Below are 18,118 nucleotides of genomic sequence, written 5' to 3' on the forward strand. Positions count from 1 at the left end.
GCGCAGATACACATGAACACACATGTGCACACACACACACACACCAAAGGGAAAATACATTTTCTCATCACATTATCTTCTCTCAAAGCACGTGAGATGGGCGCTCCGCGACACAGAACTGCCCTTGCAGCGGTTTCAATAGCCGTGTTGCTCCCCCAGGATGCTTGAGAGCCTTTCCCAAACTCACTCAGGCATTTTTTGCTGTCTTCCAGCTCCAGGGAGCAGCCCATGAATGGAGGCTAGTTCTTTCTTGGGGCACAGGGTGTCTAATATGAAAGGACAAGGAGGGACGCAGACAGAGAAGGCTATGTGCGCCCTAACAGAAGGCCTCAGTGGTGAGTCAGAAGGCAGGGGCCTGGCAGACCAACCAGTTTGAGAGCAATACAATTGGATTAGGATGAAATCCCTTCAAACTTCCCAAGACAGGCTATGTTGTGTTCAAACACTGCCTGTGCCTCCCTGCTTCCGTCTCCATGAGGACATTGAGCCTCCATTTGCTGAACTAACTTTTCCCTGACTTCAGCACAGAACACATGGAATGAAGCCATGGAAAAAGAAGTGGCAATCTTGTATCTCTACCCTAGACTATTATTTTCCCATAAAATAAATGCCCTACACTTGCTGCAAAGGCTTTGGAGTAAATACAGCTTTGGAACTAAGAGGAAACAGCCATGTAAGTATGAGGAAATTGCCAGGTGTGGTGGCACCTGCAATTTCAGTACTGGAGGGGTCACAAGTTCATTGTCATCCTAGACTATATGGTAAATTTTGGGCCATCTTGAGACACAGCCATACCTTCTCTTAAAAACAGGGAACCCTGATTGCTTTTCGGGCTGGGGGGAGACTTAATTGGGGGAGGGGGAGGGAAATGGGAGGCGGCGGCGGGGAAGAGACAGAAATCTTTAATAAATAAATAAATTAATTAATTAATTAAAAAAAAACAAAAACAAAAATAACAGAAAGTACGAAGAAATTGTTTTAAGAAGCTAAATATCTAAACAATGTCTGATAATTGAAGTATGCTCTATGAAGGAAGGCTATAGTGACCTCAGAAAACCTTACATCAAAGCAAAACTACATTGTAGAAGTCTGTGGTAATTCTGGTGTTTGTAAAAAAAAATGATAGCATGCTGGAAAAATCTTTTGAGAGCAAAAAGGACATTATGTTTCTGCATTCATGTCATATCTGACTTGATGCCAGTAAAACTGTCTACCTACCTGCAAGAGCACCGACTGATCTCACACCCCCAAGTCACTGGCAACCTCATTTGGCACACACCACGCCATAGACTTACCAGCTCATATAATCCCATCACTTCCGCAACCTCCAGCTTTCGGGTGGAAAAAATTAGTGGAGGCGTAAGACAGGAAGAAAGAGGGTAAAAACTAGTGAGAAATATGGAGAAGAAACTCCATGGAGACCTGTGTCAAGTCTTATCCTGTGGAATAAGAAGTGGGTGAGGCTGGGCATGGCGGGGTTCCTCTTTAATTCCAGCGCTCGAGGCAGGTGTTGAAAGAAATGAAGTCCTTTTTTTTTCCAGCGTTGTGGGACCTGAGAGGTTACTCATGCTCCAGGAGATTGTCCTATGTCCATGTGAATCCAAGTAGCAGTACGTGAACTCGGTGTATTTATAAAAGACCACACAAAAGTTGGGAGGGCAGATAGGGAGGAATTGGAGAGAAGGGATTGAGAGGTAAATCAGAACACATTATATGCACGCATGACAGTCTTAAAGAAGAAAGTAGAAGGGGAGAACTGACTCCACAAAATTACCTTCTGACCTCCACATATGCCCACACACACATCATAAACACACACAAACATGCCACACAAACACACACGCAGGCACGCGCACACATACACACACACAAATTTGGAAAGGGATGGTAAGCTCCCAAACGGACGAGAAAATTCAGGGTGGGAGTGGGTAGAAGGATCAGTGAGGAAAAATGAGGTAGCCAGTGGAAGGCCACAGCAAGGGTCACAAAAGCTGTCGTTGGATTTTTGGTTTGCCATGTTACAGCCATTGTCTCGCCTGTCTTCGCGCATGCCAGTCCTGCAAACCATGTCATTTAACCATCGTAATTATTAATCATCACTATTAATTTGACTGAATTTAAAAACACCTGGGAGTCATTCTTCCGGGCATGTCTGTGGTATTTCCAGAGAGGCTTAGCTGAGGGAATACGTGCCCTGAATGTAGGTGATACATTCCAGAAGGTGGAGTCCCTGACTGAATGAATCAGGAAGGAGAAAGGGCAGAACAGCGCCAATCATCTCTCTCCGGTTCCTGATTGAGTGGAACACGAGCCGCCTCCATGATGGACCACATCCTCCAACTGTGAGCCTAAAGACCCTGCCCTGAGTCGCTTTTGCCATGTATTTGGCCAAGAGCATTTTCACGCTGTGTGCTACTTGCAGTAATTGCAGGAAATAAAGAGTTCCATCTTCTGAGGGACAGTTCAGTGGGGGAAGAACCATAATGTGGGTCCCTCATGATGAGTGGCAAGCATGCCCCTGTTGCATGGGCACATTTCCTCATACAGATGCCACGCCTACATTCCCTTTCAGATCTTCTTTGCGTAGAGCTATGTTCTGACCCTCTTCAAAGATCTGCCTTGAACCCTACCTCCTCCCTTCAACCTTTGCCCAGTGATCCTCAAATTTTAGTTCCAACGATCACCCAATCCACCTTTGTGTTGAAGGGGAAAAATGAAGAAGAGGTCAGAGAGTTGATTAAAACACTACATGCCCATATTCATGAGCAGAGATTTATGTAGCAAATCCCTTTGCCCCCCCCCCAATACCTTTAGTTTGAACAAACTTCCCACCTGCTTTTGCTACAAAAGATTCTTGGCCACATTTTGAATTGCCATCTTCTTGTGCTTTCCAGTTCTGCATCATTCTCAGCTGATGCTGCCATGTTTGTCCTATACTCCCAAAGGGACGGTGGGTGTCAAAAGCAAAAGCCACATGACTTTAAGCCTAACATTTAAGATACATCCAGTCATTCCCTACTCCTGTTCTTTACATTTTATCCCCTCCTCACTTACAACAGAACCTTATAATGGGCAATGAAAGGCAATAAACAAACACTTGTTAGAAAACCAAGTCAGGTGAGGTTCTGCATGTCTGTAATCCCAGCACTTAGGAGGCCAGCATGATCAAGTTTCAGGCCAGACAGGGTTACAGAGTGATATCCTGTCTCAAAACAAAAAACTAAAACGAAGTAAAACTAAGATCCTTTGCTCACTCTTTCTCTCATTTGTTGAGTATCTCTCTCTTTTCACCTTTCCCTTCCTTCTCTCTCCTTCCCATTTCTCTGGAGAATGTGACTAACACACAGCACCAAGGTAAAGGGAGTTTGTATTAGTGAGGACTCACTGTATGAACGACCTTAAGTTTGAGTGAGAGATAAATACAGCTGGAATGCGTATATAGAAAACTTTCGGGCTGGAGAGATGGCTCAGCAGTTAAGAGCATTGCCTGCTCTTCCAAAGGTCCTGAGTTAAATTCCCGCCAACCACATGGTGGCTCACAACCATCTGTAATGAAGTGTGGTGCCCTCTTCTGGCCTGCAGGCATACACGCAGACAGAATATTGTATACATAATAAGTAAATAAATAAATATTTAAAAAAAGAAAACTTTCCACGAAGGAGAATAATGAAGAATACATAGATCTTATTTTTATGTTAAAATATGTACCCATATACATATATGGATATATGTGTATCTATACACATATACTTCTCAGAAAAGTTAGATATGAATAGAGATCATTTTAAATTAGTGGTACTTATTTTTTTCTTTATACTTTTTTCTATATCGTTTCATTGTTATTTATATGATTTACTTTTAATAGCATAAAACTGAGACACTACATTTAGTAAAGAATATGTATTAATTGTATTAACAGTGCTGAGAGGGGAGAGTTGATGTAAGATTAGATGGGGACATCTTTCATGTGGAATAATGATTTTCTAGTTTTCTGAATGGGGTAGTATTTTTTTATTTGTCTCAGATATCCATAGAGGATAATCAGATAACATACTTTGAATTCATTGCCAAAATTTTTTTTCCTAAATACTCAACTCCAAATTATTTTGAATGAAAAAATAACTAACCAACAAGAATCTCTTTATAACCATATCTAGCTGTAATACATACAATTTATCTATACTCAGTAATAAAACAATAATAAGCCAGACATAGTAATATACTCCTGTAATCCTTTCACTTGGAAATCAGAAGCTAGAAGATTATACATCTAAGGACAGTTTGGGTTATGTGCTGAGTTTCAGGCCAGCTTGGCCAACAAGGTGAGACTATCCCAAAGGAAGCAAACAAACTGGGCATGCAAATCAGAGGCAGGAGGATTAGACATTCAAGTTTATCCTTGACTATATAGCAAGTTTAAGGCCAATCTGAGCTGCAGGAGATACAACTTAAAAAACCAACAAAATAAATAAATAATAAAAATTATTTATGTAATACTAACACAAAAGTTCTACATGTTTTCCCTTCAGGCCTGTATGAGTTGCCCAAGTGCTGTGGAACAATGGTCTTGTACTTTGTAAAAATTTGTCAGTTGTATTATTTTAATAAAATGCTGATTGGCCAGTAGCCAGGCAGGAAGTATAGGTGGGATGACTAGAACAGGAGAATTCTGGGAAGAGAAAAGACTCAGTCTGCAGCCATCACAGAGGAAGCCAGACACAGAGGAAGCAAGGTGAGAATGCCTCACTAATGCAAGGTACCAAGCCATGTGGCTACCACAGTCAAAAATTGGGGGCTAATATAAGTTATGAGTTAATAAAAGAGTGAGCCAATAGACCAATCAGTTTATAATTAATGTAGGCCTCTGTGTGTTTCTTTGGGACTGAATGGCTGTAGGACCAGTCAGGACAGAAACTTTGGTCAACACCCAAGACATTCTCTTTTCTTTACTAAATTTGAGATTTGATATATCAGAAATTTAAAAGCATATATATCTTTCGAGCCCAAACATTCCAGGAATCTATCATGCAGATCCTTATCAAATTCTAGACTAAGGTACTGCCTGCAGAATTGTTTATAACAACTAAAGCTAGAAACAATATATATGCCTTTCAATAGTGGATAGGTTATGCAAGCTGCAGTCTGTGCAGTGCATACTAGACAACACTGTACCACTGAGCTATCTCAACCTATCCCGTCAACATTCTGAACTGTTGCAGGCAGAAGATAGTGAAAGGCACAGTGGAATGCTGGGATGCTGCAGATCCACTGAGAGAAGCCACGACACAATTTCAACTGCCATTTGCCTCCATCCTTTCCTTAAAAATGAAGGCAATAGAAGGTCTTTCGAAAGAACTGATGGGGACTGAAGGGAGCTGAGAGACTAGCTTTGCTGAATCATGCCTTTATAACTAGAAACAAGAGGAAATCATTAACAAAAAGTTCTTTTCTAATTGTTGCCCACGGCATCTGTGATGTTCCTTCTTGATTTTTCATATCACTGACTGTTCATATCACCAGTATGGAACATCTGTATTTCACTGGAAGCCAATGACACTCATATACCTGCACAGAGATGATTAAAAACTCCGTATCCATGCACAAAATCAAATGAGCATGCAGTGCACATGCACGGAGAACACTGGGTAAAAACTGAAGCTGTATTTCAGTAGAGGGTGGGAGATTCCACAGGGCTACCAGGCAAGGCAACTTAGAGGTAATGACGACTTGACCTTTTCATTAGTGACTAGGCCAAGTCTGGAAAGGAAATGAAGGAAAGCAGAGAACAGATTAAGGAGAGTGATGCAATTTCTTTCTTCAAACCGGAGCTTATTTTGAGTATTACACATACCCTATTTATAGCTAATACAGTTTGACATAGCTGTGCTCAAGTCAGAGCTGTTTCATCCGTCCTTCTGTGTCAAAAGGCAGTCTTCCTTTCAGGCTTTCGTCACAAGCTAGAATTAATAATACTCCAGCAGCTGTTGTGGGTTGATTGACTCTCAAGTAAAATCACAGACCACAATCACTTAAACCGCATTCCATCTTAGAAACCTGGGGACATTCCTTCTTGTAACTACACAGTTAGGCTATGTCACTGGATTTCAGCATAGTGCCTACATATTAACCATATTCTCTTCCACCACGGTCAGTAGGCCTTGCTCGGAAGCATGTCAGCTGTTTGGCTTCCCAGTACAGTAGATGTGAAACCTCCAGCCACCCGTAAGACTGCCGCAAGTATATGAATAGCATTGCAATGCAAATGGCCGGGGAACCTTACAAAGCAACTTATCCCATATTCCTTTTGTGTCACCTTAAAATTATCAGTGGTTTGACAAGTGAAATATCTCCAAGTTGAGTGAAAGCAATTTTGCCCTCCGAACACTCACCACAGTGTAGTAATTCTTGGTAAGTGGAGCGGCGTCAAATCCTTTGACAGCTTTAGGGGACAGAGGTCTCTCTGCGGAAAAGATGTTGAGATAATGTTAATACCACACAACGCCATGGTGGCCATTTGATACCATAGGACAGCTGACATACTGTAAAGACTCCAAATGGAAAGATCAAGGAAATGTACCTTTTTAAGTAAGTGAAAGCATCACTAAACATCAGAAGGTCAAAGTTTAACCTTCTTGTTCAAAGTTCTAAAGTCCCAAGGGAGGAGCAGTCCAAAGAGTTAATGGCTGAGCCAGGGCGAGAGTATCCCTCTCAGTTCGGCTTTATTTATGGAAGTCAGAGTCTTCACTCAATTTATTCAAAACAGGTTAAGTGAAACCAAAGCAAACTGTAGTGTATTTGTAACTGGCAGATTATCACACAAACAAAAGAACATAATACCAACCGTGCCTTTCTTGGGGGTGCCTACTGTGCCAACAATAAAATCATCATAATCTTCAACTTGCTGAAAATGTCTATAAAATGCTTCTCTGTTTTCTTTTAATATTATTATATTGTATTAGAAAATGCTGCCTTCCTTCTACAAAGTTAATCTTACCTATTAACTCACAACCATGGGCTATCCTAGGACAGTCTTCTATTTAAAATAAAACAGAACACTTCCTGGTCATCCTACAGGGGCTATACTGCCCGATACCTCCTCTCTCTTCCTATCCCATCCAGCTTACATCCAGATCCCCCTACCCCCTGTCTCCCTCCCTCCCTCCCTTCTTTGGCGGCATAGCACCTCCCTGCTCAGCCTGCTTGGGCGCTGGGACAGAACCCGAATAGGGAGGGCAAAGGGGAGGTCGGTAGCTCCTTTGTCTCCACAGCCAGCCTGCAGCAAGCGGGGTGGGCCCTTTGTTTGCGAGCTAACCAAGCAGCACGGAGTTTTGATCTGGGCACCAAGTGAAACATCATTGTGGTGAGTGAGTGCTGCGGCAGCCGGGAACAGGGAACTCAGACATTCCTCAGCCCGCCTACACTTCCTGGTCATCCTACAGGGGCTATACTGCCCAATACCTCCTCTCTCTTCCTATCCCACCCAGCTTACATCCAGATCACCCCCACCCCGTCTCCCTCCCTCCCTCCATCTTTGGCTGCATAGCACCTCCCAGCTCAGCCTGCTTGGGCGCTGGGACCGAACCCGAAGCAGAGGGCAAAGGGGAGGGCGGTAGCTCCTTTGTCTCCATAGCCTGCCTGCAGCAAGCAGGGTGGGCCCTTTGTTTGCAAGCTAACCAAGCAGTACTGGAGTAAGCAGCACTGGAGATCCGATCTGGACACCAGGAGAAACATCACTGGGGAGTGACATCACTGGGCAAAAAGACCTGATCCTGTAAAAGAAGATCCATAGGGGAGTATTGGGAGGAAGAGATAGGCAGACGCCAATGCAAGAATTCACCCAACAATCTGAAAAACAACACAAAACCACCAGAAGCCAGCGACCTCACAACAAGAGGACATGAACACCTTAATCAAGAAGAAGTAGAAAAAACTGACTTAATGAAAGTGATTGACACCCTTAAACAGCATATAAAAAACTCCCTTATAGAAATGGATGAGAAGTATAACAGAAAGTTCAAGGAATTGAGTAAATCAGTGAATGATACCCTAGGAAACCAAGGAAAAACAATCAAGCAGATAATGGAAACAGTTCATGACTTGAAAACTGAAATGGAGGCAAAGAAGAAAACGCAAACTGAGGGCCGGCTGCACATGGAAAACCTAGGTAAACAAATAGAGACTACAGAAACAAGCATAACCAGCAGAATACAAGAGACAGAAGAAAGAATCTCAGATTCTGAGGATAACATAGAGAAAATAAACGCACTGATCAAAGAAAACAGCAAGTCCAACAAACTCTCATCACAAAACATTCAGGAAATATGGGACACAATAAAAAGACCAAACCTACGAATAATTGGAGTAGAAGAAGGGGAAGAAGTGCAGCTCAACAGTCCAGAAAATATACTTAATAAAATTATAGAAGAAAACTTTCCCAACCTGAAGAAAGATGTACCTATGAAGGTTCAAGAAGCATACAGAACACCAAATAGGCTGGATCAAAAAAAACATCCCCTCGCCATATAATAATCAAAACACAAAATATACAGAATAAAGAAAGAATATTAAGAGCCGCAAAGGAAAAAGGCCAAGTTACTTATAAAGGTAAACCTATCAGACTTACACATGACTTCTCTATGGAAACCATGAAAGCCAGAAGGTCCTGGATAGATGTACTGCAAAAACTAAGAGACCATGGATGCAAGCCCAGACTACTATATCCAGCCAAGCTTTCGTTCACTATAAGTGGAGAAAACAAAATTTTCCAGGATAAAAACAAATTTAAACAATACGTAGCCACAAATCCAGCCTTACAGAAAATAATAGAAGGAAAATCACTAACCAAGGAGTCCAACAATGACCACAATAACTCAGACATCTAGAGACCCTTCACCAGCGCAACTCAAAGAAGGGAAACACACAAAGCCTACTACTAAAAAAGTGACCGCAGTTAACAACCACTGGTCATTAATATCACTTAATGTCAATGGGCTCAACTCACCTATAAAAAGGCACAGGCTAAGAGATTGGATACGAAAACAGGATCCAACATTCTGCTGTCTACAAGAAACACACCTCAACCACAAAGACAAGCACCTACTCAGAGTAAAGGGCTGGGAAAAGGCTTATCAAACAAATGGACCTAAGAAACAAGCAGGTGTGGCCATACTAATTTCTAACAAAGTTGACTTCAAACTTAAAACAATCAGAAGAGATGGAGAGGGACATTTTATACTCATAACAGGAACAATTCATCAGGAAGAAGTCTCAATCCTGAATATCTATGCCCCTAATATAAAAGCACCCACGTACGTAAAAGAAACATTACTGAAACTCAAGGCAGCCATCAAACCGCACACACTAATAGTAGGAGACTTCAACACTCCTCTCTCACCAATGGACAGGTCAATCAGACAGAAACCTAACGGGGAAATTAGAGAATTAATGGAGGTAATGAAGCAAATGGACTTAACAGACATCTATAGATTATTCCACCCAAAGAGGAAAGAATATACCTTCTTCTCTGCAGCTCATGGAACCTTCTCGAAAATTGACCACATACCAGGCAACAAAGCTAACTTACACAGTTACAAAAAAATATTAGTAACCACCTGTGTCTTATCAGATCACCATGGATTAAAGTTAGAATTCAACAACAATGCTACCCCCAGAAAGCCTACAAACTCATGGAAACTGAACAGTCAACTACTGAACCATACCTGGATTAAGGAAGAAATAAAGAAAGAAATTAAAGTCTTCCTTGAATTCAATGAAAATAAAGAAACAACATACTCGAACTTATGGGACACTATGAAGTAGTGCTAAGAGGAAAGTTCATAGCACTAAGTGCCCACTTAAAGAAAACAGAGAAAGCACATATTGGAGACTTAACAGCCCACCTGAAAGCTCTAGAAAAAAAGAAGCAGACTCACCTAGGAGGAGTAGAAGACTGGAAATAATCAAACTGAGGGCTGAAATCAACAAAATAGAAACACAGAAAACAATCCAAAGAATCAATGAAACAAAAAGCTGGTTCCTGGAGAAAATCAACAAGATTGACAAACCCCTATCCAAACTAATCAAACGATAGAGAGAGAATACACAAATTAATAAGATCAGAAATGAAAAGGGGGACATAACCACAGACACAGAGGAAATTCAGAGAGTCATTAGATCTTACTACAAAAGCCTATATGCCACAAAACTGGAAAATGTAAAAGAAATGGACACTATTTTAGATAAATACCATTTACCAAAATTAAACCAGGACCAGGTGAACAATCTAAACAGACCTGTCAGTCGCGAAGAATTAGAAGCTGTTATCAAAAACCTCCCTACCAAAAAAGCCCAGGACCAGATGGTTTCAATGCGGAATTCTACCAGAACTTCCAAGAAGACCTAATACCTATACTCCTTAATGTATTCCACAATATAGAAACAGAAGGGTCATTACCAAATTCTTTTATGAAGCTACAGTTACTCTGATACCAAAACCACAAAAAGACTCAACCAGGAAAGAGAATTACAGGCCGATCTCACTCATGAATATCGACGCAAAAGTCCTCAATAAAATACTGGCAAACCGAATCCAAGAACACATCCGAAAAATTATCCATTATGATTAAGTAGGCTTCATTCCTGAGATGCAGGGCTGGTTCAACATACGAAAATCTATCAATGTAATCGAGCATATAAATAAACTGAAAGAAAAAAACCATATGATCATTTCATTAGATGCTGAAAAAGCATTTGACAAAATTCAACATCCATTTATGTTAAAAGTCTTGGAGAGATTAGGGATACAAGGGTCATACCTAAATATAATAAAAGCTATATACAGCAAGCCGACAGCTAACATCAAATTAAACGGAGAGAAACTCAAAGCCATCCCATTAAACTCAGGAACACGACAAGGCTGTCCACTTTCGCCATACCTCTTCAATATAGTGCTTGAAGTTCTAGCAATAGCAATAAGACAACATAATGGGATCAAGGGGATTCGAATTGGAAAGGAAGAAGTTAAACTTTCGTTATTTGCAGATGATATGATAGTGTACATAAGCGACCCCCAAAACTCCACCAAAGAACTTTTACAGCTGATAAACAGCTTTAGTAATGTGGCAGGATACAAGATCAACTCCAAAAAATCAGTCGCCCTCTTATACACAAAGGATATGGAAGCAGAGAGAGAAATCAGAGAAGCTTCACCATTCACGATAGCCACAAACAGCATAAAATATCTTGGGGTAAATCTAACCAAGGAAGTGAAAGATCTATTTGACAAGAACTTTAAGGCATTGAAGAAAGAAATTGAAGAGGATACCAGAAAATAGATGGACCTCCCTTGCTCTTGGATTGGGAGGATCAACATAGTAAAAATGGCAATTCTACCAAAGGCAATTTATAGATTCAATGCAATCCCCATCAAGATCCCATCAAAATTCTTCACAGATCTGGAGAGGACAATAATCAACTTTATATGGAAAAACAAAAAACCCAGGATAGCCAAAACAATCCTATACAATAAAGGATCTTCTGGAAGCATTACCATCCCTGACTTCAAACTCTATTACAGAGCTACAGTAATGAAAACAGTGTGGTACTGGCATAAAAACAGAGAAGTCGACCAATGGAATCGTTTAGAAGACCCGGATTTTATCCCACAAACCTATGAACACCTCATTTTCGATAAAGGAGCTAAATGTATACAATGGAAGAAAGAAAGCATCTTCAACAAATGGTGCTGGCATAACTGGATGTCAACCTGTAGAAGAATGAAAATAGACCCATATCTATCACCATGCACAAAACTCAAGTCCAAATGGATTAAAGACCTCAATATCAGCCCGAAAACACTGAACCTGACAGAAGAGAAAGTGGGAAGTACCCTACAACAGATGGGCACAGGAGATCGCTTCCTATGTATAACCCCAGAAGCACAGACATTAAGGGCAACATTGAATAAATGGGACCTACTTAAACTGAGAAGCTTCTGTAAAGCAAAGGACACTGTCACTAAGATACAAAGGCAACCTACTGACTGGGAGAAGATCTTCACCAACCCCACAACAGACAAAGGTCTGATCTCCAAAATATATAGAGAACTCAAGAAACTAGACTTTAAAATGCTAATTAACCCAATTAAAAAATGGGGCACTGAACTGAACAGAGAATTCTCAACAGAAGAAGTTCAAATGGCCAAAAGACACTTAAGGTCGTGCTCAACTTCCTTAGCAATCAGGGAAATGCAAATCAAAACAACTTTGAGATATCATCTTACACCTGTCAGAATGGCTAAAGTCAAAAACACCAAGGATAGCCTTTGCTGGAGAGGCTGTGGAGGAAGGGATACCCTCATCCATTGCTGGTGGAATTGCAATCTTGTGCAACCACTATGGAAGTCAGTATTTCGGTTTCCCAGGAAATTCAGGATCAACCTACCCCTGGACCCAGCAATACCACTCTTGGGAATATACCCAAGAGATGCTCTATCATATGACAAAAGCATTTGTTCAAATATGTTCATAGCACTATTATTTGTAATAGCCAGAACCTGGAAACAACCTAGATGCCCTTCAATGGAAGAATGGATGAAGAAAGTATGGAATATATACACACTAGAGTACTAAGCTGCGGTAAAAAACAAGGACTTCTCGAATTTTGCATGCAAATGGATGGAAATAGAAAACACTATCCTGAGTGAGGTATCCCAGACCCAAAAAGATGAACATGGGATGTACTCACTCATAATTTGTTTCTAGCCATAAATAAGGGTCACAGAGTCTACAATAGGTGAACCTAAAGAAGCTAAGTAAGAAGGTGAACCCAAGGAAAAACATATAGTTATCCTCTTGGCTAAGAGAAGTAGACAAAATTGCCGGGGAGAAAATTAGGATCTTGGGGGTGGGGTGGGATGGGGGTAAGGGGATATGGGGAGAGAAAAGGTAGAAGGGAAGAAGGGGGGACTTGGGGAAACAGGAGGATTGGGAGAAAGGAAGGTTGGATAGGGGAGCACGGAACCACAATTCTTAGTTAAGGGAGCCACTTTAGGGGTGGCAAGAGACTTGACCCTAGAGGGGCTCCTAGGTGCCCAAGCTGAGGTCCCCAGTTAGTTCCTTGGGCAGCTGAGGATAGGGAACCTGAAATGACCCTATCCTAGAGCAATACTGACGAATATCTTGCATATCATCATAGAACCTTCATCTGGTGATGGATGGAGATAGAGACAGAGACCCACACTGGAGCACTGGACTGAGCTCCCAAGGTCCCAATGAGGAGCAGAAGGAGGGAGAACAAGAGCAAAGAAGTCGGGACCACAAGGGGTGCACCCACCCACTGAGACAGTGGAGCTGATCTACTGGGAGCTCACCAAGGCCAGCTGGACTGTGACTGAAAAAGCATGGGATAAAACTGGACTCTCTGAACATGGCGAACAATGAGGGCTGATGAGACGCCAAGGACAATGGCACGGGGTTTTGATCCTACTTAATGTGCTGGCTTTGTGGGAGCCTAGCCAGTTTGGATGTTCACCTTCCTAGATATGGACGGAGGGGGGAGGACCTAGGACTTACCACAGGGCAGGGAACCCTGACTGCTCTTTGGACTGTAGAGGGAGGGGGAAAGGAGTGGGGGGAGGGGGAGAAGGGTGGGAGAAGGGGGAGAAGGGTGGGAGGAGGGGGAGGGAAATGGAAAATTAATTATTAAAAGAATAAAAAAAATAAGAATACAAAAAGCCTTTTAAAAAGTTACAACAAATAAACAACAAATCACCTGCAAAAAAAATAAATAAATAAAACAGAAAAACACTCATATTTCTATTTATGAGATAGAGTTTTGCCATATATCCCAAGCTAGCCTTGAACTCCTGATCCTCTTGTTTCAGCCACCCAAGTGCTGAAGATTACATGTGTGCACCACCACATCTGGCTATAAATGCTTAGCAGTATCAATGCATAGTATCTTTCCAGCATGCATTGTCTCCTTTTCTTCATTTTGCTTTGTGTTCCATTTTTTTCCTATATCATACACTGCTTTAAACCCTTTCTGAAGCTTGGAGGACTGCACATGGCCAAGTAAAAGTGTGTCATCACACATTAATATTCTTTTAAAATATTTTTGCAAGTTATGACTTTTTTACAGAACAACCCTAAAAATTAAAAATACCAAAACATAAATAAATCATGGTGATTTTCCATTATCCAAATTTAAGCATCATTCTGAGTAACAATTATGTATTTTCATTCTTTTTATGAATGTGTATGTGTGAATACACACACATCTTTTCCTACAGTCTTGTAATTCTATCACAATACAGTTTCATAAATATTTTCCATATAATATTTATTTTAACTTTTATTGTATTAAAATATTCCTAATATTTATTTGGGACTAAGTAGCATTAAAGACATTTTATTTATCTTTACAGCACTCTGTTAATGGAGATCATCTTATTTTACAAAGGAGAGAAGACATGAAACCAGGAATGTAATGTCCTTTGCCTAAGGTCATGCAGATAGGAAACTGGCAAAACCAAGATCAAAGCTGAGGCAGAACTTCCTAAGGAGGCGCTGCCCCCAATCAATAGGATCCCCAGAGCCAAAACTACTTAAAGGGCTTGGTCAATAGCACTGGGCAGAAGCTGATGCAGGATTTAAGTAAAGATTACAAGTTAGGTTTTTTGTTCAATTATTATTTAAAATAATCTTGATAAAAATAAAATTTTTGAGCCTGCTGTGGTAGGTCAAACTTATAATCCTGGTCCTAAAGAGGATGAGGCAGGAGGACGGTCATAAATTTTAGAATAGCTAAGGATGCCTAAGGAGTTGAAGGTCAACTGAGCTACATAACAAAAAAAAATGAAGAAATGAAGATCACTTTTTAAGTATAAAAGCAAGGTCTACAGACACAACACATGGAACATGTTCCATCTCCTTTGATCTCAGAAACTAAGCAAGGTTAAATCTGGTTAGTATGTGGATAAAAGACACCAGCAAGATGTTGTCACCAATCAGAAGCAAGGCCAAGAAAAGTGCATTCCAGTGATGGAGTGCCTGCTAAGACATAGCCAAGGGCAGGAACGGCTGATGGAATGCATAATGCAATTGAAACACAATGTTAACTATGCAAAGAAGAACGGAGGAGAATCAAACATGAAGGAAGTAGATGCTTTAGAGATTTCTTGATGACTGGGATGACTGAACGCCACAGAGAAAGAATTCGTTCTTTGAAAACGTAAGCAAAGATAAGGATGGGAGAAGCAACAATGCATTACAAACATGTCTGAAATTGTTAGAAAATTGAGTTACAGTTTTACATATTTTTCAAAAAATTAATAAAATAATCAAAGCTCTAATAAGAAGGGAAGAGTGAGACAGAGAGAACACACCACCAATATCAGGGGCCATGGATGACTCAGTGGGGAAAGGCCCTTGCTGACAAACTCAGTCTGACCCCTGGACCCACACAGTGGCAGAGGAGAACTGACTCCCAATTCCCAAAGTTCTTCTTTCACCTCTACTTTGCTCACACATACACACACACGGGGGGGTATTTAATTAAATTTTTAAGAAATAACTTATCAGTAATGGGGATGAAACAAAAGATTTTACTCCAGAATCTAGAAAATGGGGAATATTTTTATTTATTTATGAGACAGGGTCTCATACATAAAGAAGAGTAGTTTCCTAATCTGCCTTAATACAAATCCAATTAACCATGCACCTAATCTTCTGGAATAATTTAATGACTCCTTAACAGGATCAGTTGGAGAAAATAAGATTGATTTAAAATCTTTGTTTCACATCATGCTTGTTTCAATATTTCCTGGCATGAAAATTTTTGCATGGAAAAGGAAAATGTATCTTGCCTTATTTCTTTCTTTTGATTTTTCCCTTTCTTTCTTCCACAATGATTTGGGGGGGGTGATTTTGCTTTTGTTTTTAGACAGGGTTTCTCTGTGCTGCCCTGAGTGTCCTGGAACTCACTTTGTAGACCTGACTAGCCCAGAACTCACAGAGATCCTCCTGCCTCTGCCTCCCAAGTGCTGGGATTAAAGGCACACACCATGCTTCTTTTTAAGATAAAGTTTTGCCAGCAGTCCAGTTGACTGACAACTCATGATCATCCTCCATCTTCAGCATCCTGAGTGTTAGGAGTATAGGTGTAACTCTCAGTGACTGTCTTGGGAGAAAATGAATGAAGAATCTCTATAAAACAAAAAACAAACCTTAGCTTTTAGGGCCAGTGAGATGGCTCAGAGAATAAAGATGTTTGTTGTTTGTCACCAAGCCTGATGGCTTTAGTTCGAGTATTTTCTTTAATTTTGCCAAATACAATTATACTGGATATTGTAACAGATTCTTGCTTGTTAACTATTTTGTTTTATGTAACTTTACTCTGTTAAAGTAAAAACCTTCCTTTTTGATTAGACAGAAAGAGGGAAATACTGTGGTATGGTCTTTCTGCATGCTGTGAATGTGTATTGCTCTAATTTGTTAATAAATAAAAGTGCTTTGGCCTATGGCAAGGAAGGATCGAGCCAGGCGGGAAATCCAAGAAGAGATACAGAAGGGCAGAGTCAGGGAGACGCCAGCCAGCCAGCTGCCAAGGAAGCAAGACAGGTAAAAAATTGGGTAACAAGCCATGAACCACATGGCAAAGCATAGATTTGAAAATATGAGTAAATTTAAATGTAAGATCTAACTAGTAATAAGCCTGAACCATCGCCCAAGCATTTATAAGTAATATTAAGTCTCAGAGTGGTTATTCAGGAACTGGTGGGTGGGAGAGAAACCTCAGGTTACACATACATCTTTTATGTATTTTCAGTTTATATGAAGGAGTGTTTTGCCTGCATATGTGTGCACAAACTACGTACATGCCTGGTTCCTGCAAAGGCCAGTACAAGGTGTTGGAGCCCCTGGAACTAGAGTTTACAGACAGCTGTGAGCCTCCAAGTGGGTGCTGGAAATTGAACCCAGGTCCTCAGAAATAGCAGTGAGTACTTTTAACCATGAGCCATCTCTCCACCCCAATTGTGGCTTCTGGATGTCACTAATGTTGAAGTTCTATCCTCTCAGTGAGACATTTTTTGTTTGTTTGTTTGTTTGTTTGTTTTTTTGTTTTTCGAGACAGGGTTTCTCTGTGGCTTTGGAGCCTGTCCTGGAACTAGCTCTTGTAGACCAGGCTGGTCTCGAACTCACAGAGATCCACCTGCCTCTGCCTCCAAGTGCTGGGATTAAAGGCGTGCGCCACCACCGCCCGGCTCAGTGAGACATTTTTATCAAGATGATTCACTACATCTTTAACCTCAAGGACATGCTGAAAGCTCACTCTCTCTCCTCTGCGTCTCTCTGTGTGTATAAGAGAGAGACAGAGACAGGGAGACTCAGCTACTCAATTTCTTGCCTTTCTATAATATCTTGTGGGTTGTTCTTTGTGCTACACTTCTCACGAAGAGCGGGGAAAGCATTGCCTCTGTGCCTCTGAGCACAGTAATATCTGCCCCAGACCTACAGTGGAATCTAGAACTTAATATGCCACTCCCCGAAGACAAATTTACCATAGCACTAAGTGTTCTTGTGAATGACAGTCTCAAGAGACGGAAACTGCATAGCACTCCCCTGGCACAACCCTCTGCAGGGGGAGGGTTATATGTCCCTGGGCTTGCTTCGTCATTACATGACATTACAAAAATACTCTGAGTATTAGGTTGAATGTCTCACCTCCCAGGCTAGGTGTGTGAATTTGTCAGAATTACTGACTGTCCAAGTGACCATATGGCTATACCTTTGACCCAATTGGAGGAAAGATAGAGATTTCCCAAGTTCTTCAGTTCCACTCCTGATTCAAGTTCATGGAAAGATTAAAGAGATTGTTCAGTACTGGGGTTTAAAATGTGTCTATGGAATGCTCATTTCATCTTTGAATCAATCTATAAGTCATTTTCACCCTCTCTGAAGACTAGTCTTGCTTCCTAAGCTTACATATCAGCAAAGAATTCATGGAAAGAAATTTATAAAAAGACAGCTATCCACAATCATTGAATACAATGAATTCAGCATGTCCTCTGGTGACATTCTAGGTAAATTTGGTAGAACTAGAAAGTTTGGGTAGAAAA

General features: G+C 40.9%; 1 protein-coding gene across 13 annotated transcripts in view; it reads right to left on the reverse strand.

Moving 5' to 3' along the window:
* Positions 1–18,118, reverse strand: part of Arhgef6 (Rac/Cdc42 guanine nucleotide exchange factor 6) — a 127,918-nt gene that overhangs the window by 62,701 nt on the left and 47,099 nt on the right. For all 13 annotated transcript variants that reach the window (XM_075958941.1, XM_075958940.1, XM_075958939.1 and 10 more), the window contains one exon: positions 6,390–6,460. In XM_075958941.1, coding sequence (XP_075815056.1) covers positions 6,390–6,460 — 71 coding nt within the window. The remainder of the gene's footprint in view (positions 1–6,389; positions 6,461–18,118) is intronic.

The sequence above is a fragment of the Microtus pennsylvanicus genome, chromosome X (genome assembly GCF_037038515.1).
Source record: "Microtus pennsylvanicus isolate mMicPen1 chromosome X, mMicPen1.hap1, whole genome shotgun sequence".
Taxonomy (NCBI): domain Eukaryota; kingdom Metazoa; phylum Chordata; class Mammalia; order Rodentia; family Cricetidae; genus Microtus; species Microtus pennsylvanicus.